This window comes from Vipera berus, assembly GCF_964194415.1.
Source record: "Vipera berus genome assembly, chromosome: 1".
NCBI classification, from domain to species: domain Eukaryota; kingdom Metazoa; phylum Chordata; class Lepidosauria; order Squamata; family Viperidae; genus Vipera; species Vipera berus.
In genome coordinates this window covers 170,361,383-170,381,874 of record NC_138202.1, presented here as the reverse complement: position 1 = coordinate 170,381,874, position 20,492 = coordinate 170,361,383, and the positions used below count along the sequence as shown (strand labels likewise).

General features: G+C 47.2%; 1 protein-coding gene across 1 annotated transcript; it reads left to right on the top strand.

Moving 5' to 3' along the window:
• On the top strand, nucleotides 1–834 carry LOC308660594 (testis-specific serine/threonine-protein kinase 6-like; the record flags this gene model as incomplete). Its single annotated transcript, XM_081315019.1, has 1 exon — nucleotides 1–834. The coding sequence occupies one exon, from the start codon at nucleotides 1–3 to the stop codon at nucleotides 832–834; it is 834 nt and encodes a 277-aa protein (XP_081171145.1).
• Between the last annotated feature and the right edge of the window lie 19,658 nt (nucleotides 835–20,492).

The following is a 20,492-nucleotide window of genomic DNA, read 5'->3' as shown; positions in this document are numbered from 1 at the left end:
ATGTCAAGGGCTTCCAAAGGAGACAAACTTTTGAGTGACCTGGGTTACAAGCTGGGCCAAACCTTAGGAGAAGGAAGCTATTCCAAGGTAAGAGTGGCCACCTCGGCAAAATACAAGGGACCACTAGCAATCAAAATGGTGGACCGACGTCGAGCACCCCGGGATTTTGTGGAAAAGTTTCTACCGCGGGAACTCTCCATTTTGCGTGGGATTCGGCACCCACACATTGTAAGAGTGTATGAATTCATTGAAGTTTGCAATGGGACTCTCTACATCGTGATGGAAGCTGCATCCACAGACTTGCTACAAATGGTACAACAAGCAGGGAAGTTACCCTGTGCTCCCGAAGCACGAGACATCTTTGCCCAAGTTGTGGGTGCCGTGCGTTATCTTCATGACAGGCATTTGGTGCACCGGGACCTGAAGTGTGAGAATGTGTTACTTACTTCAGACGGCCATCGAGCAAAATTGACTGACTTTGGTTTTGGCAAGGAATCGCGTGGATACCCTGAACTGAGTACTACCTACTGTGGATCGGCTGCATACGCATCCCCAGAAGTGCTGATGGGCATCCCCTATGATCCAAAAAAGTATGACATATGGAGCTTGGGTGTAATGCTCTATGTGATGATTACCGGCTGCATGCCCTTTGATGACACTCACATTCACAACATGCCTTGCCGCCAGAAGAAAGGAGTCATGTTCCCTGAAGATCTGCCTTGTATATCTGAGCCCTGCAAAGCTCTCATTAGGCAGCTGCTCCAGTTCAATCCGGAATCTCGACCCGGTGTGGGACTCGTATCCAAGAACAGCTGGCTGAAAGGGGACGCTTAAATTGGGTGTCCTTCCCTACCTTGCAATTGCACGATGCAGCCAGTTTATCTACTACAGGCAGCTGTTTCAAGAGGGGATCACGGGGAGAGAAAATTGGAACTACGTCACTGTGGAAAAATTTCTGGGATATTGACTAGGGGAAGTAAGAGGGCAAATTCCTTTAGAGGGGGGGGGGAAACCAATTCAAATATAAGATCCTCTGAAATTAAAGGGACTTACTTCCTAACTAATGAATTCCTGACTGGATGCAGTGAGATTTTTTTAAACTCTCCTTTATGCATTAGCTCTCATTCTGTGTTTGTCTCTATTTCTCTCATAGTTTCTGAAAGGGAAAGCATGTTTCCTATGCTTTAATTCAAATTTGGGGGATGTCTTTTGTGGGGAAAGAAGGAAAGTGTTGCCCACATTGACAAGGCAGAATATTCTACCTGCACGTACCCCAAATATTTCAAAGGATTATGATCTTCTATTTTGGATTATGCAGGAAGCCACACAGTAAAACTAACAAGTATCGAAATGACACTCTCTACATAGAGTAGCTTAATATTTTTAAATTGTAGTCTGTGTAATTGGAAAATGATCAGGGATAACAGCAAAATTATTTCAAGAATCCAACTCTTCCATTTGCAGAGTAAAATGAGTTGCACATTGTCTCTGATTTTCTGCTCTCTGATTTGTGTTATCCGACGGCAATTTTAGTGTGCTTGCATTATCAGATTTTTTCCCCTCTATGATATCAGAACAGGGACGCGGTGGCTCAGTGGGTTAGGACGCTGAGTTTGTCGATCGGAAGGTCGGCAGTTTGGCGGGTCGAATCCCGAGTGCCGCGTAACAGAGTGAGCGCCTGTTACTCGTCCCAGCTTCTGCCAACCTAGCAGTTCGAAAGCACGTAAAAAATGCAAGTAGAAAAATAGGGACCACTACGGTGGGAAGGTAACAGCGTTCCGTGCGCCTTTGGCGTCTAGTCATGCCGGCCACATGACCACGGAGATGTCCTCGGACAAGCGCTGGCTCTTCGGCTTTGAAACGGAGATGAGCACCGGCCCCTAGAGTCGGAAACGACTAGCACGCAAGTGCGGGGGAACCTTTACCTTTACCTATGATATCAGAATGTTTACAAGTACAAACATCTAATCATCCTAGAAATATAAAATTGGATTGAAATCAACCTCTTTACATGACACTAAAGTTTATGGAACCAAACATTCTAAAAATAAACAGATTTACTTATATATTGCTTAAAAAACAAAAAAGAAGTCTGTGATATCATTCTTCTCTCTTCTCAGCATTTAAAAGTATGAAATGAAAGCTAAACAGAAAAAGGCCTGAGGTCAATTTTAGTATCAAGACTCTTCCGTTTTACATGCTGTACAGAAGAATGCAGTTAATATGGAGAATCATTGGAATCCTCTTAACAAGCCGAAGAGATCTGACCTCCCAACATCACATTTCATTTATTTAAGATACAGATACTCTTTGATCCACAACCATTCATTTAGTGACTGAAATTACAATGGCGCTGAAAAAAGTGACCTATGATCATTTTTCACACTTATGACCGTTGCAGCATCCTCCTGGTCACATGGTCAAAATTTGGATGCTTAGCAACTGGCATCTACTTATGACGATTGCAGTGTCCCGGGAGTCATATGTTCACCTTTTGTGACTTTCCGACAAGCAAAGTCAATGGGGAAGCCAGATTCACGTTCACAACCGTGTTACTAACTTAACAATTGCATTGATTCACTTAACTGTGGCAAGAAAAGTTGTAAAATAGGGAAAAACTCATTTAACTACTGTCTTGGGCTCAATTATAGGTCATAAGTCAAGGACTACCTGTGCTTGTTGGCTACATTTCAAAATGCTTAGTTCGTGAAGATGACATAGCATCTTTGCCAATTAACCCCACAAGAGTATTTGAAAATTAACAAAGCAAAGAAGAGTGGAGAAATGATAAAACCAATCATTTTATTTCTACCACCATATTCTAAAAAGAAGACAGCTAAAAAGAAATATCAATGCAACTATTCTTTCAGTGAATGTAGTCTGAAATAAAAATGTTTTTAGCTCTTAATTTAGACAAAGCCAAAGGATTAAGCTGGATGACTCTTCCAAAGACAGAGGTACTGAATGTGGAACCCCAATGAAAGGACTATGTTGTTGCTGCTGCATTTTGTGCGTTCAAGTATCAGATTAATTTCTGGAGCACAAAGAAAGCTTCTGCTGTTTGGGAATAACTCAGTGAAAAAGCACAAACAGCTTAAAAATCAGTATCAATGTTTTGAATTGGACTGAGAAGCAAATGGCAGCCACCAGAACTGATGGGAGAATTGGCTTAATAAAATCAGTTGATGGAGTGGCTGCATTATTTGTGCACTAGTCTCCTCGAAAGCAACCTCATATGGAACATGTCACTCAAGTCTAGCCTGGCTATGGGCTAGGGGGAGATGAGGTACTATAGCAAGTTCTACCACATCCAGATGGGAGTCACAGTTAATGAATCATTCTATGCTGATAAAAGGCACTTATTATAACCAGTTGAGGCAGTCTTAATTGTATAATAAAATTATCCCAATTAAATCTGGGGAACTGCAAAGATTTCATGCAAACAGAAGTTCTAAAATGAATTATAGTGGTATCCATTAACCCAAGACGCCTCAGATCATGGGTGTCAAACTCGCCACATCAAGTGACGTGTCGTGACATATCGTGACTTTTTTGCATTGCCAGAACGGGTGGGCGCAGCCTCTGTATGATACAACCAGCCCGCGGGCCGGCAGTTTGACATCCCTGCCTCAGATCAAAACTATGTTCAAGAATCAATAGGATTGTATTCCCCCCCACCTATTTCCAAAATTAAGCATTCATAAAAAGTCAGACTGAAATCAATCTAGATCAGGGCTTTTCAACCTTTTCACCCATTGTACCACTTTTAGGATATGGCAACATCCGAGTACCACCAGTCGCTTAGCAGGGTGTCAAAAACTTGATGACCCTAAAAAAAAAGGGGGGGGAGTGATAAAATACAGGTAATCCTCGACTTACAACAGTTCGCTTAGTGACTGTTTGAAGTTACAATGGCACTGAAAAAAGTGCCTCCCAAGCCACAGCCGAGCAAGACACTTGCCTGCCCGCCCGACGGTGCTCTTCCTCCTGTCCGAGGTTTTCATTGTTGTGAGCATTTTTGTTGAGAATTGGGAGCGGGGATGGGGTGGGTAGGGAGTTTGGTTTTTATCCCCCCCCCAATTTGCTGGGTGGTTGGAGCAGGTTTTGGTCACTTCACATGACCCTGGGACACTGTGGCTATCATAAACATGAATTGATTGCCAAGCATCTGAATGTAAATCACAAGACCCTGGAGATGCTGCAACATTCCAGCTGATCAATGCTTCTTCTGGGCTCAGCAGAAGTGCCAAGATCAGCACCGAGCTCCAGCTGGAGCCTGGTGCTCATCCTGGCGCTTCCACTGAGTCCTGACAACCCCAAAGAAGCGCTGATCCTGGCGCTTCCGCTAAGCCCTGGCAGCCCTGCAGCTCCAACCATCTCTCGCTCAGGCTTGTGCGGTGCTGCCACTGGTTTAGCTCATTCCCCTCCCCTGCTACCACTTTTCTAGGATGGTCGCGTACCACCTGCCAGGTGCCAATGTACCACACGTGGTGCTCATACCACTGGTTGAAAAGCCCTGATCCAGATAATGTATTCCTCCAGAATTATGGGAATAGGACATTGGATACTAGGGAGCAATTGTCAAGATCCAAACATTTGTACTTTTTACCCCCAATGAAAATTGTATTGCTAGCTTTTTTAGGGCAGCAGGAACACCCATCTCCCATCAAGAAGTATGCGTCATTTGAGAACCATGTGGTATATTTCACTATCAGAAGAAGCAAGAGAACAGGGTAGTGACCCAATCTTCAAGCAATTTATCTACAAGGTTATGGTTGCACAATCTGAACAGTAACTAGACAAATAAGGCCATAGGGATACTGGCAATACACCTCTCTCATTGTTTTAAAATCACCTATTTTATTTACAGTCTGTAATGTACATGTCTGGACAACTCCCTGAAATTTTCTTGACAAGATTCCAGGTGTAATTTGCCATTGCCTACTTCTTAGGGATGAGAAAAAGTGACTGGCACAAAGTCACCCAGCTGGCTTTATGCCTATGAAAGGCATGTTTTTCCAGTTTCTTGCTTAGTACCTTAAGCACTGCACCAAACGGACACTCCTTTGCAATTATAAATGTAAGTTAATGTGTGGTATCAATTTCTTCACTAAAACCAAAAAAAGAAGGAACAGGAGTTGTTTCATGCAATCTTATTGTGGGTTGTTGTTTTTTTGCCTAAAGTTGTAATGGAGATCTTGAAATATATGTCATTTTATATACAACTGTGCAATATTTTTTCTAACGTCCATATAACTTCTTGCTTAGGGAGAGAACACTAAGTCTCATTTCATAATACCACATCCTGTTTTAAAGTCAGATGCCCTAGCTTAGTTTAATTGCCATCACTAATTATAGGTGGGGTTCATTTTTAAAAAGTCAGGATTCCATCAGACGAATTACTCCAAAAGGTTTTGATTAATGATTAACAAACTGATTAAGAGTTTGAGGATTGTGCCATTTACAATAATGTATTAGTAAGACTGACAATTACACATGAAAAAACAGTACACGTGTCCCTTTAAAATAGGGTGTAGTAGCAAATATAAATAAAAGAATGCAATTGTTGACAAGCAACTGAACCAGTAATAATTTGTGTACATTGTGTTAAATAAAATCAGACCACGTGATTTGTTTTAATTCTATGATTTTCATTATTGAGGTCCGTATCATCTATGGGGTGTTTTTTTCGCCTGAAGACCTCCCCCCTCTCTCTTGGAGTTTTAGGACTGGGGCGGGATATGGTGGCCCGAATTAATCGCCGCCTGTTAACAGCTGTTCAGCGCTGGTTGTGGCGCTGATGGGAGCTCTCTGAGCAATGATTATGGATTCGCCTGCTTTGCTGCGCGTCTCGGCTGGCGTTTCAGCTGGCGGCGCTTCAGCCAGCACAGTATATCTGCTGCAGCGAAGAGACTTCACCCTCCCTCCCCCGACTGAGATGGTTGTGATTCTGAGGTCCTGGATCATCTGCTGGAGTGCTGTTTGTGCCGTGGAGACCTCCTCCTCTTTTGGAGTTGTAAGATAGTATGGGGATATGGCGGCTAGAAACCAACTTGGCTGCCTCAGAACAGCTGACCGGCGCCCCTCTCTGTCTCGGCTACGGAATGTTAGCTGCAATTTTAAGAACATTGTTGGCCAAGGATGGACCTGATAGACCTGGGACTTGACTGCAGTGAGAGGGCAGAACAATTAACTATCAATCCACCCCCTGATGTGAGAGATCAGCTGAGATGGATTTATCCCGGTTGTCTTTAGCCAAGTTTTGCCCAGATTAATTTGCCATTCATTGTGAGAGAACTATTATGGCTCTTATATCTGCAGCCAGCTCGGGTGAGAGTAGAGCTGGCTTGGCTTGGCTTGACTTGGCTTGGCTTGGATGGGCTTGGCTTAACAGTTTTTGTTTTGCCGCCCTGACTTGATAACATCAACAATGTTCCTTAACATCTTTATTTTAACCATCTAAAGTAAGGTAAAGGTTCCCCCGCACATGCGTGCTAGTCGTTTCCGACTCTAGGGGCCGGTGCTCATCTCCGTTTCAAAGCCGAAGAGCCAGCGCTTGTCCGAGGACGTCTCCGTGGTCATGTGGCCGGCATGACTAGACGCCAAAGGCGCACGGAACGCTGTTACCTTCCCACCGCAGTGGTCCCTATTTTTCTACTTGCATTTTTACATGCTTTCGAACTGCTAGGTTGGCAGAAGCTGGGATGAGTAACAGGCGCTCACTCTGCTACGCGGCACTCGGGATTCGACCCGCCAAACTGCCGACCTTCCGATCGACAAGCTCAGCGTCCTAACCCACTGAGCCACCGCGTCCCTTTTTAACCATCTAGCTGCCTACAAATAGCCCAATGTGGACATTCTGGCATATGGCCCGCTTATACTACTCTTTTGCGAACTTATATGCCCTTAGGAGAGTTCCTGCCACCTGGGCACGACCTGCCGCCTTGTGCTCTATCTCCCTTGAGGACGGGCCCAATTGCTGGGACCCTGAGAGGTGGTTGGACATAGATAGGGGCTGTTGGTTGAAGAGGATTAAAAAGCCCCTACTATGTTTTTAGCCGGTTGTTTTAGGGGGTTAGGGAGGGGGGTGAATGATAGGGGTGGGAGGGATAAGGGTATTTTATCAACCGGCTGTCAGTCCAGGCCGGAGATGGTTCCCGGCGAGACGAACTTGGGGTTAGGGATTTCTGGTTCCTCCGGTTGTGGGGTGGGGTTTCACTGCCTTGGTGGAGCAGTGGGCTAATGCCTCCTTAAGTAACACCAGCTGCCTGCAATTAGTGCAGGTTCGCATCCCACCAGGCTCAAGGTTGACTCAGCCTTCCATCCTTCCGAGGTAGGTAAAATGAGGACCCAGATTGTTGGGGGCAATTAAGCTGACTTTGTAATAATGCCGCTTGGGGTGTGTGTGAAAGCCCTAATAAGCAGGCATATACATAGAATGAAGGCTACTGCTAAGCTTGTAATCCGCCCTGAGTCTTCGGAGAAGGGTGGGATATAAATGGAATTTTAAAAAAATCCCCACAACGATTGGGAATGGTAGCAGGTGGTTGCACGGAGGGCCGTATCAACATCCGGGATCACGCCCCCGCTGTCTTCAAGCGGTGGCGTGCTCCGACCCTCCGGTTGATACCCGTTTACCCGGGGGTGAGGGAGATCGGGCCCCTGAGCTTAGGCTGGTGTATTTTAATGCCAGATCCGTAGTGAATAAAGCTCCCCTTGTCCGAGATTTGATTGAGGAGGAACGCGCGGATCTGGCATGCATTACGGAAACCTGGTTGGGCTCAGAGGGAGGTGTCCCTCTGACTGAGCTCTGCCCTCCAGGTTTCTGTGTGCTGCACCGGCCGTGGGCTCAGGGTAGGGGCGGGGGGGTGGCAGTGGTTATACGGGAGACCTTATACCCTCGGGAGACCACTGTCGTACAGATTGGCGGGAGTGAGTCGCTCCTCCTGAAGTTTGGCTCTGGGGTTCAGTTGGGTTTGTTGCTGACATACCTGATGCCCAGCTGTGTTGCAACAACTCTGCCCAGGCTTCTCGACACCCTTTCAGGGCTGGTGGTTGAATATCCCAGACTTATTGTTCTGGGTGATTTCAACCTTCCATCCCTGGGCGGGTCGTCAGAGTTAGCTCGGGAGTTCATGGCCTCCATGATGGCCATGGACCTGACCCAGATAATTCAGGGCCCGACCCATGGAGGGGGTCACACTCTCGACCTGGTTTTCCTATCTGGACAGTGGTTTGATGATCTGGGAGGGTGTTGTGATTCAGGGTCAGCCTGTGGGTTCGGCAGTTGGGTCGGATGAGGGGGAGGAGGGGGGTGTTGAAGACCTTGCTGATGATAGCCCTCAGGCAGGCCCCTCCCACTTGGTCACCATGGAGACCCAGCTGTGTGAGCCTGACAGTGTGGATGAAGATGACCCACAGCTGGCCCTGTTCAAGGACGCCTGACGCAGGAGGCAGTCAAGTAGGAGTAAGCAGAGGAAGGCAATGGGGCTTCTCGGAAGGAGGGAGAGAGAAGCCACGCCCTGAACTCTTTATAAAGGACTTGTGTGGGGAGGGCTGGTTTGCTGAAAGCAACCGCTCAGATAGTGTTTCAAAGCTCCGGTATCTTGGTTCGTGTCTTGTTTGTTTTTGTAATAAATTTGGCAGACGTATTCCAGCCTCTTGCCGTCTGTAAAGGGGTTGCCTTTTCTGCAAGGCCGGTAGCAGGCTGGTACAGAACAGAGGGGGTATGCCAAATACTGTCCCCCTGTCATGGTCCGATCATCACCTCCTACGGCTGGTCTTCCGATACACTACCCCTCGCCTCTGGGCTGCGGAGCCGACCAGGTGGTTCCGCCACAGACACCTAATGGATCCAGAACGATTCCAGACGGCGCTTGGGTCCATACCTATCTCCCTCACCCACAGCCCGGCTGATGCCTTGGTGGAGGCTTGGGAGAGGGCTGCCACCGAGGCACTTGACCGGGTTGTACCCTTGCGACCCCTGATCTGGCGTAGATCCCGATGGGCTCCATGGTTTTCTGTGGAGCTACGGGAGATGAAACGTTGGAGATGGAGTCTGGAGAGCTGTTGGAGATCCAGCCGGTCTGAATCTGACCGATTGCGAATAAGATCTTTTACTAGGTCTTATCTCGCAGCGATGAGGACGGTGAAGTCTAATAACGCCGCCCTCATCGCGTCCGCAGATAATTGCCCGGCTGCCCTGTTTAGGGTAACTCGTTCCCTCCTTTCTCAGGAGGTGAGGGAGGAGCCCTTGCAGGGGCGGGCCAAGGAGTTTAGCCAGCATCTGGCAGACAAAATCACTCAGATTCGGACCGGTTTGGACTCTGACTGGGCAGAGTCTGACGGGGAGGAATCGAGCGGTCTTGAGAGTATTATCTGGACTGAGTTTGATCCTGTGACTCCCGAGGAGGTGGACAGGATTATGGGGAGGCTGAGCTCTACCACCTGTTTATTGGACCCGTGCCCTTCCTGGCTGGTTTATTCAGCTCGGGAGGAGACACGAGGCTGGTTCCAGGCAGTGATATCTGCTTCTTTGAGCGAGGGTGTCTTTCCCGCCGCCTTGAAGGAAGCGGTGGTGAGACCCCTTCTCGAGAAGCCTGCCCTGGATCCAGCTATTTTGAATAACTATCGTCCAGTCTCCAATCTTCGCTTTTTAGCGAAGGTTGTTGAGAGTGTGGTGGCGCATCAGCTTCCTCTGTTCCTGGAGGAAACTGATTATCTTGACCCGTACCAATCGGGTTTCAGGCCCGGGTACAGCATGGAGACGGCATTGGTCGCACTGATGAATGATCTCTGGCGGGCTCGGGACAGGGGTTGTTCTCTGTCCTAGTCCTATTAGATCTCTCAGCGGCTTTTGATACCATCGACCATGGTATCCTGCTGCGACGTCTCAGGGGGTTGGGAGTGGGGGGCACTGTTTTGCAGTGGTTCTCCTCCTACCTCTTGGGCCGTTCTCAGTCGGTGTTGACGGGAGGGCAGAGGTCCGCCCCGAGGTCTCTCGTTTGTGGAGTTCCTCAGGGGTCGGTCCTCTCTCCCCTCCTGTTCAATATCTATATGAAGCCGCTGGGTGAGATCATTCGTGGTTTTGGGGTGGGGTATCATCAGTATGCCGATGATACCCAACTTTTTCTTTCCACCCCAAACCAACTCAGTGATGCCCTCGATGTGATGTCCCGTTGCCTGAAGGCGGTTCGGGTTTGGATGGGGAGAAACAGGCTCAGACTCAATCCTGCCAAGACTGAGTGACTGTGCGTACAGGCATCTCGAGTGAACCATTCTATTCCATCTTTAATGATGGGGGGGGGTGAGGTGTTACCCCCCGTTGATAGGGCTCGCAACTTGGGTGTCCTCCTGGATTCGCGGCTCAGCCTTGAAGATCATATAGGAGCCATGACCAGGGGGGCTTTTGCCCAGGTTCGCCTGGTGCGCCAGTTGCAGCCCTATCTGGACCGAGATGCCTTGCGCACGGTCACTCATGCGTTCGTGACCTCCCGGTTAGACTACTGCAATGCTCTCTACATGGGGCTGCCCTTGAGGACCACTCGGAGGCTTCAACTGGTGCAGAATGCAGCCGCGCAAGTTGTGATGGGGGCCTCCCGATACTCCCATATAACACCTCTGCTCCATGAGCTGCATTGGCTTCCAGTTGCCCTCCGGGTGAGATTCAAGGTGCTGGTGATGACCTATAAAGCCCTAAATGGCTTGGGTCCGGGATATCTGAGGGAACACCTGCTGCCGGCATCAAGTTCCCTTCGTCCTGTGCGCTCCCACAGGGAGGGCCTTCGCAGGGTGCCACCGGCAAAGGATTGCCGGCGGGCAACACCTGGGGGAGGGCCTTCTCTGTGGGCGCACCTGCCCTCTGGAACCAGTTACCCGTAGAGCTTAGGACTGCTCCTGATTTTCGTTCATTCCACCGGGACCTGAAGACCTGGCTCTTTGAGCTTTCCGGCCAGGACTGAGGATTTTTTAAATTTTTTTAACTTATTGTAATTGGGTTTTTAATCAGAGATATACGGGTTTTAGATTTTAATCAAGGAAAATTTAATCTATTTTAATTGCTATTAATTTTTGTATTGTAATGTTGTTTTAATTGCCTTGTGAACCGCCCTGGGTGTGTTATATATGTAAACAATCCCTTGATATGATGTATATATGTTAACTGTTCAATCAAAGCGGCAGCAGCAAGCGTATAGACTAAACGCAGCCTGACAGGAAAACACGCGGGAACTTTGACAGCTGTCAAAGTTCCCCGCACCGCGCAGGCGCCACCACTGACAGCTCGCGGCTGTCAAACGCCGGACTACGAAGAAGCCTGAGCTGTCAAAGCGTCCACCGTACAGCGCAGGCGCAACCACTGACAGCTCGCGGCTGTCAAAACACTAAGACACGCGGAAGCCGGAGCTGTCAACAAAAGACGACGCGGATTGGTCCCTGCCTGACAGGGCGCCAAAATGGACACCGCTGATTGGTCCTCGCTACCAGCTGCCGGCTATAAAAGCCGGACAAGTTATTCTTTGTTTGCCTTGCTCTTAAATAAATCTGTTGTTATTAGCCTGTCGTCCCGAGTGGTCCTTCGGCTACTTCACTGGCGACGAGGATGGGATCGCTCCGGAGCTGAAGTCACGGCCGAGGAAGGGAGTTCCCGGCAAGAGCTGTCACGGAAGTTTTAACTTCCATCGGAGCAACCCAGGACCGGACGACATGGCAAACTTCGGCCGTGTGAGGGAGTTTGATACACGCCATCCCGAGAGATGGCAATCACACCTCGGCCAAGTCGAGGGATTCCTCCTCGTCAGTAAGATCACTGACGACCGAGCAAAGGCCGCCGCTCTGCTGTACATCAGCGGGCCCCCGGTGTACGATGCAGCCGTCGGGTTGTTCAGCCCAGTGCCCATCACTGAAGTCTCATACGCGGACTTGGTGGACCAGCTGAGCAAATACTACATGCCGGCTCGATCAGAACTATACTGGCGGGTGCAATTCGCGCAAAAGAAACAACGGCAGGACGAGCCCGCCAACGAATTCATCGCCGGGGTCAGACATGCCGCAAGGAACTGCTGCTTCCCCGACCTGGAAGATCGCATCAGAGACCAGGTGGTGATCGGTCTGAGGGACGAGAAGCTACAAAAAAAACTGACGTCCAAACCCGACATGAACCTGGCCGAGCTGACCAGGGAGATCATGGCATACGAACACAGCCACAAGAAGAAGCCGACCAACACGACCCCAGAGACCCCCGCGACAGTCTACCAGGAAAGCGCAGCCTTCAGCGACAGCGGAGAGTCGGTAGATTTCACCGACGGAGAAGCCCTACAACGCCGAATGGAGCACAGACAGCCAAGAAGGGGAAAGACGTCGGACCGCCGGGGGTCCAGGAACCCTCCACCGCCACCACCGCGTTACGAGCAACGAGCCGCCTGTGCCAGCTGCGGAGGCAATCATGCCCGAGGAAGTTGCCGTTTTAGGAACGCGAAATGCCACAATTGCGGGAAGACTGGCCACATCAAGCCGGTGTGCCGCAGCAAAGGCCGGGACAACATCAATGAGGTGGAGGCAAAACCCCCAGGTAGGCCAGCCGCCCAGGCCAGCAGAGAACCCCACCCAGGGCCCCTGGTAGAGACTGTGGACAGGGTAAACAGCATAAGCTCCAAGGTTAAGATCTGGGTCAGAATTCAGGGGGTGCCCTGCCACATGGAAGTAGATTCCGGGTCGGCAGTTTCCTTAATTTCTCTAACAACCTATCAGGAGATCTGTCAGAAGGGCCGAGGACAAATTTCCCTGAAACGAACTCAGGTACACCTAGCGGACTTCCAGAAAACCCCCATTCCGGTGGAAGGAAAAGCCAAGGTCGTAGTGCAGTACAAGGGGTTCAAGGGTCCCCTGGAGGTTTTAGTTACGCCAGGGAACCGCACCAATTTGATAGGACTAAACTGGTTCAGTCCACTAGGTATCGCTTTAACAGGGGTTAACACCATCCTAACACCCAGCCTAGAAGCCGTTTGCGATAAGTTCGCCGACGTTTTCGATGGCACTTTAGGGAAATACACGGGTCCCCCCATCTCCTTACAGTTAAACCCTGCAATCCAACCAGTTAAGATAAGAGCCAGGAGGGTACCTTTTGCCCTTAAAGAAAAAATCGAAAACGAACTTGATCGCCTCGTAGGACTAGGGGTGCTTGAGCCAACAGAAGGGGGAACCTGGGAGACCCCAATCGTCACCCCAATCAAACCTAATGGGGAGGTGAGACTGTGCGCTGATTATAAGGCGACAGTCAACTTAGCCCTCAGCCCCCATGCCTACCCAGTGCCAGCGGTAAGGGACGTATTTGCTTCCATCCGCTCTGGCACCCTTTTCGCCAAGCTCGATCTCTCACAGGCGTACTTACAGCTACCTGTCACTGAGGACACTGCGGAGGCCCAGACAATTGTTACCCACCGCGGCGCCTTTAAGGTAAAGAGGCTCCAATTTGGCATATCGGCGGCCCCGGGTATATTTCAGGGTATCATGGAGAAGACCCTGAAAGGAATACCCGGGGTCTGCCCCTACTTTGACGATGTTCTCATCGCCGGAGAAAACGAAGCGAACTTAGCTGACAGGCTGTCAGCTGTGCTAAGCCGGCTCAGAGAAGCCGGCCTCAAACTTAAGCGGGAAAAGTGCTCTATTGGAGTCACCTCCACTGAATTCCTAGGGTACAAAATAGATAGCCAGGGCATTCACCCCACCTCAGAAAAACTACAGGCTATTCAAACCGCACCCAGTCCTAGGAATAAGCAAGAGCTGCAATCCTTTTTAGGATTGTTAAATTTTTACCATGCCTTCATCCCCCATAAGGCCACTATTGCGGAGCCTCTGCATAGACTCCTAGACAAGGGTACAACTTGGTCCTGGACCAAAGAACATGAGAATAGCTTCCATTCATTAAAAAAGATTATCTGTCACAGTTCAACTATCACCCTTTTCAGGGAGGACACCCCAATATGCATCGCTTGCGATGCCTCTCCCTATGGAATCGGGGCTGTTTTAAGTCACATATTCAAGGACGGCACACAAAGACCCATAGCCTTCTATTCACGCACTCTAACCAAAGCTGAAAGAAACTACGCCCAAATCGACAGGGAAGCCCTAGCAATAGTAGCAGGGGTCAAAAAATTTCATGATTACCTATATGGAAGACCATTCACTATAATTACAGATCACAAACCCCTGCTAGGCATATTCACGTGGAACAAAACTACTCCACAAATTCTCTCCCCGAGAATGCTAAGATGGTCAACCTTCTTAGCAGCCTATTCCTATCAACTAATACATAAACCAGGTAAAGAATTGGGTCATGCTGACTGCCTCAGCAGACTGCCCATACAAACCAGGGACCCAGACCCAGCCCCAGCCAGCCAGATTTTAGCAATCTCCCAACTTCCAGAATGCCCCCTGACTGCAAACATCATAGCTACTAATTCTGCCAAAGATAAAATACTTGCCAGAATCCACAAATGGGCCACAACAGGATGGCCAGCTCAAAATCCACAACCTCAATTCCAACCCTATTATAACAGAAAAAATGAGATCTCAACACATAGAGGATGCCTGCTGTGGGGAAATAGGGTCATCATACCAGAAAGAAACATAGACCAAACATTACAAATCTTACACGAAGGACACCCTGGAATTGTAAAAATGAAGGCGATGGCTAGAAGTTATGTGTGGTGGCCAGGCATAGATAAACAAATAGAAAAGTACGTGGGTGGGTGTTATACCTGTCAAGGGACCAGGAATGAACCACCCCAGGCTCCAATCCATAAATGGGAAACAACAAGGAACCCTTGGTCACGTATACATATAGATTTTGCGGGACCCATCCAAGGCCAAAGTTTCTTAATTGTAGTAGACAGCCACTCAAAATGGCTGGAAGTCACTCCCCTTAGAAAAACAACGTCCCAAGCCACTATACAAGCTTTACGAAAAATATTCGCTACGCACGGCCTACCTGACACCATAGTTTCTGACAACGGACCTCAATTCACCTCTCGTGAATTTCAGATCTTCGCTACGAAGAATTGTATTAGGTTGGTCACGTCGGCGCCGTTCCACCCATCGTCAAACGGGATGGCTGAAATTATGGTACGATCCACAAAAGAAGCATTAAAAAAATTCGTTAAAGGAAACTGGCAGAGGCGCATCAGCCAGTTCCTCTTAGCACAACACACAACACCTTGTTCCACGACCGGCAAATCACCAGCCGAATTAAGATGGGGGAGAAGACTAATAACACGTCTGGACAGACTGCACCCTGACACGTATCCAGAAGAAGAACCGCACCCCCACCCCGCCCGCACACTCAACCCAGGTCAATTAATTTGGGCGCGATCATACACAGATAAAAACAAGTGGGTCCAAGGGACAGTAATAAAACAAACGGGGCCCATCTCATACCTTATAGCTACGCAAGCACACGGCAACATACGCCGCCATATTGATCAGCTCAGACCCAGACAACCACCACACACTTCTGGGCAACCAACCAATGCCAGCATACAGCTCCCACCGGAAATGCTGCCTATTCCAAACCAGGAAGAAGAACACCAAAACGAAGACCCGGAACCTGAGCACCCTCCACCCCTTCGCCGCTCAACCAGGAATCGGAGACCACCCACCTACCTAAAAGACTATCAGTGGGCAGGTTCAAACATCCAAGACGGCAGAAACGCACCAGGGGAGGGGTAAGGGGTGTGTTATATATGTAAACAATCCCTTGATATGATGTATATATGTTAACTGTTCAATCAAAGCGGCAGCAGCAAGCGTATAGACTAAACGCAGCCTGACAGGAAAACACGCGGGAACTTTGACAGCTGTCAAAGTTCCCCGCACCGCGCAGGCGCCACCACTGACAGCTCGCGGCTGTCAAACGCCGGACTACGAAGAAGCCTGAGCTGTCAAAGCGTCCACCGTACAGCGCAGGCGCAACCACTGACAGCTCGCGGCTGTCAAAACACTAAGACACGCGGAAGCCGGAGCTGTCAACAAAAGACGACGCGGATTGGTCCCTGCCTGACAGGGCGCCAAAATGGACACCGCTGATTGGTCCTCGCTACCAGCTGCCGGCTATAAAAGCCGGACAAGTTATTCTTTGTTTGCCTTGCTCTTAAATAAATCTGTTGTTATTAGCCTGTCGTCCCGAGTGGTCCTTCGGCTACTTCACTGGGCCCTACGGGAGAAGGGTGGTATATAAGTTTAATAAATATAAATATAAATATTATGAAAATACCTTTTTAACATTCTACGTATGTAAAATAAAAGACCCAAGACAATATATCACACATGGTTAATTCAAGGGTTTCTTAATTTAAGCTTGTTTTATAAAACACATTTCCACTTAGAAAAGTACCCAGTTAAGCCATTACAGGAAGTCCTCACTTAATTATCATTCATTCAAGAATTGTTTGAATTTACAACAGCACTGAACAAGTGGTTCTTCCGATTGGTCCTTGAATGGTCCTTGAAGTTCTAGCTGTTGCAGTGCCCCTATGGTCACATGATCACAATTAAGGGGCTTGGCAACTGGCCCAGATTTCTGACTGTCCAGCATTCCACAATCACTGATACAATTTAACAAGAAAAGTCAATGGGGAAGCTGGAGGGAAATCAAAAGTTACAGTCACGTGATCTCCTTTCTTAACAACCCACATGGTCCTTGTTTAAAGATGGCATAAGTATAAGCTGGGTTTTCCATATCATTTTGTCAGAGTTGGACAGGAAAGAGCCATAGTGGAACAACTCTTGTGTTGCTGCCATTCCAGAAAAATAGACTTGTAAAGCATTTAAGAACGGTGGTAGATTTTGTTTCCATTTTTTACTGCAAAATCTCTCACATCAAGTGAATTCTTTTACATATGGGTCACAAGAAACATCACTGTTGCCAAAACAAATTATCTTCTGTACTTTAAGCTAAAATAAACCCAGAGCTAAGTTTGTAAAAAAAAATAGTTTTCTGTAGAAATGATAAGGAAAACTGGATGTCTTTACTACATCCTGCGTTTTTCAGACTTCGATAACTCTAAACACTGCTGCACAAAACTAGAACTGAATGAAAATAAACAGCTTAACAACATTAGGCAGTTTGATTTTAACTGATTAGGTCAAACTAGGATGCTTTTTCTAGACCACATTGCCTCCTGTCTTTTTTACTTACCATGGCAGGGATGGGCAATTAATTTTCCTAAGGGGCCACATGAGAAACTAGGAGTGTTGTGGAGGGTCGCCACCATTTCAGCTCTCCCCTCCGCCTTGCTGCCATCCCACCCCTCAGCTGCCACCACCTTGCCCCACCCGCTGCTACCCTATCCCTGCCACTGCCACCCTGCTCCTCCACCTCGACCCTGCCGCCCCCCCCACCAACGTTCCTTCCCCCAACTGCCTATGCTCCCAATTCTGCGGACCAGACAGCAACAGCTGAAGGGCAAGACATGGCCCGTGGTCCATAAAATGCTCAGATACGTACTATAGCATAGCAACAAGAAGGAAGAGTTTTGCCAGACAGTCAATAATATCCATACGTAATTGTCTCCAAAGAAGTATCTAAGCAGGAATCAAGAGGAATACATTACTGACAAGTCCAGCCCAAGACATTTTGCTACGTTCAGACAGTGAGATGTTGCCTTCTCTCTTTCAATTACGAAGGCATAGATCAGGGGTGTCAAACTCGATTTCATTGAGGGCTGCATCAGCATTGTGGTTGTTGCCCTCGAGGGGCCGGATGGGTGTAGCCAGATTGTATGCCTCCCCTCATGCCTCTGCCTCTGCCTGCTGCTTGGAAGGCCGGTCCGACAGTCGCAGTGCTTAGATTCACCTGTGCTGCGGGGCTGTGGGATCCATCAGCCCCTGCCACCCCGACCCACTCAGTCCAGTCAGGTGCCTCCTCCACAGGAGGCAGTGAGAGCACAAGGGCAGTGGTGCCTGGACGGGCTGGGGTGGGCTAGAGCCGGGCAGTGGGGACTAGCCCCTCACCATCTCTGGATAGCCCCGCAGGCCAGATCTGGCCCCATTGCGAGCCAGATCTGGCCTGCAGGCCTTGAGTATGGCATGTCTGGCATAGATCAATGCTGAATGTATTTCAGCACTTTTGATTAGATAAGATCTTCGTGCCATTGTCTTGCCTCCCAGGGTTTCCACATCTCCCCAGTATCTGTGTACCTGAGGCAATTGTGGTTCAATTATGGGAAAAGACAGCCTATCATACCACGGCACAGAAGCAAAAGAAAACAAACAAAAAAACCACAACAGCAGGTGTGCTAAAAGGAATGCATTCGAGTATTTTTAGCAGAAATATTTACATCTTCCTGTGAAATGGACATGCATTGGGCCTATTTTGAGCCAGTGAAGCCATGGAACATTTATAAAAATGATTGCACCTCAAATATGGCTAATTCCAAATTAATCTCTTTGGATATTCATCTAAACAGGTAGTCTGATAATTTCCAGGAATGGTAATTAAGCCAGGGCTGTTCACAAGTGATAAAAGGAAGCCAAACAGAATGACTTAACAGGCTTACCTTCTTCTGTATTATATGAAGGGTTGCCATGACAGCACCCTACACCTAAGTGCTTATTAGTCTCAGCAAGCCATTTCCCATTTGAGTCAGATTGCACAATTCTAGGCAGAAATTGCTAAGCCATTTTTGTGAAACAAAATATTTTAGCAGACAATCATGGCAATTAGCATCTGCTAGAGAGAACTGAAAGATAGTTTTAGGACCAGATTACCTTTTTAATGTTTATCATTTATCATGGCTCTACTTATAACGCTAGTGGCTATTCTGTCAAATGCAAAGTAATTCTAATTCCAAATGCGGTTTAATTTATTTTTTTTTGGGAGGGGAATATTACACTTTCTTTTTTATTCCTATCAGAACCCCAGAAGACTAAGACAAGACTAGAATAAACATTCCTTTTCGCCTTCCATTTAGCTTCGTTTTGCATTTTTGCACAAAAGTAAAATAGCTTCCGAAATACAATTTGAAGGAAGAATGAAACTGAAGTCAAAAGAAGCAAGGAAAACTGCAGAGGAGATACTATAAGTATTTGGAGGAGCCTTTTAAAAAAGTGACAGCCATTTTTAAAGACCATCTTTAAATGTGATATGATTCCAAGGGAGTTCTCATTTCTCCAGTAGTTGCCAAAGAAAAAAAGTCTTGGGCTGCCCTCTGAAACCGGCTGCAATCCAGATATGTTAGGATTGCAATTTTCAACGTTCTCAGCCAGCCTGGTGATTGGTAATTTGCTGAGTTGATCTAACCAGTCACAGTGTGGTTTAGTCAAAAATCTCACTACATTATATAGCAGTAGCCCCTAGACTTATATACCGCTTCACAGTACTTTACAGCACTCTCTAAGGGGGTTTACAGAGTCAACATATTGCCCTTCATTTTATCAACCTCGGAAGGATGGAAGGCTGTGTCAACCTTGAGCCCATCAGGATCAAACTCCTGGCAGTGGGCAGAATCAGCCTGCAATGCTGCATTGTAACCAGTGTGCCACCACTGCTCTGGTGGCACAGTGGTTAGAATTATTTCACCATGTACCAATTTGGGCAATACTTAAACATGCAATAGAAAATATAAATGTTGGATTTAAACATGATGAGACCACATATAAAGAAATTTTAAGATTAGAAAGGAATGTATGGCAATTAAAGCCATATAATATTTTAAAAGAAGAAAAGATTGTGCAAACCTGGTTTCAGTATGGGCAGTTACAAGCAAGATGGAAAGCCGCGATCAGAAGACTCACTTATTCGAACAAGCCGGCCTGGCCTGATGGGGGATGGGTTGGGATTTTATTGTTGTTTTTAATATATCTATTTATTGTTTTAGTTTGGGCATTGTGTTTAATTCTTTTTTAACTTTTGTACCTTTGTATTTTTATATGTTTGCCCTGTTCACCGCCCTGAGTCCCTCGGGAGAAGGGCAGTATACAAATAAAATTATTATTATTATTATTATTATTATTATTATTATTATTATTATTATTATTATTATTATTATTATTATTATTATTATTATTATTATTATCAGAAAGTTGGCTTTTTGATAACTGATGGAAATTTGGTAAAACAAATTAGAGATCAAGGTCAAGCACATATAAGAAGGATATATAATGCATTGATAGAAATTGATCGAGAAATGGAACTTGTTAAAGATTGTATGATAAAGTGGGCCCAGAATTTTCAGGAGGTTATAACAATGGATACTTGGGAAAAGATTTGGGTTAGAAACGTAAAATTTACACAGGCCCAAAATTTAAGAGAGAATTTTTATAAAATGTTTTATAGGTGGCACTTAGACCCTAAAAAATTAGCAAGTATGTATCTGAACTGCCAGCCCAAATGTTGGAGGTGTGGTTGTGAGGATGCAACGTATTTTCACATATGGTGGACTTGTAAAAAAGTCAAAGCTTTTTGGATTAAAATTTGGTGGAATATGCAAAAGATATTT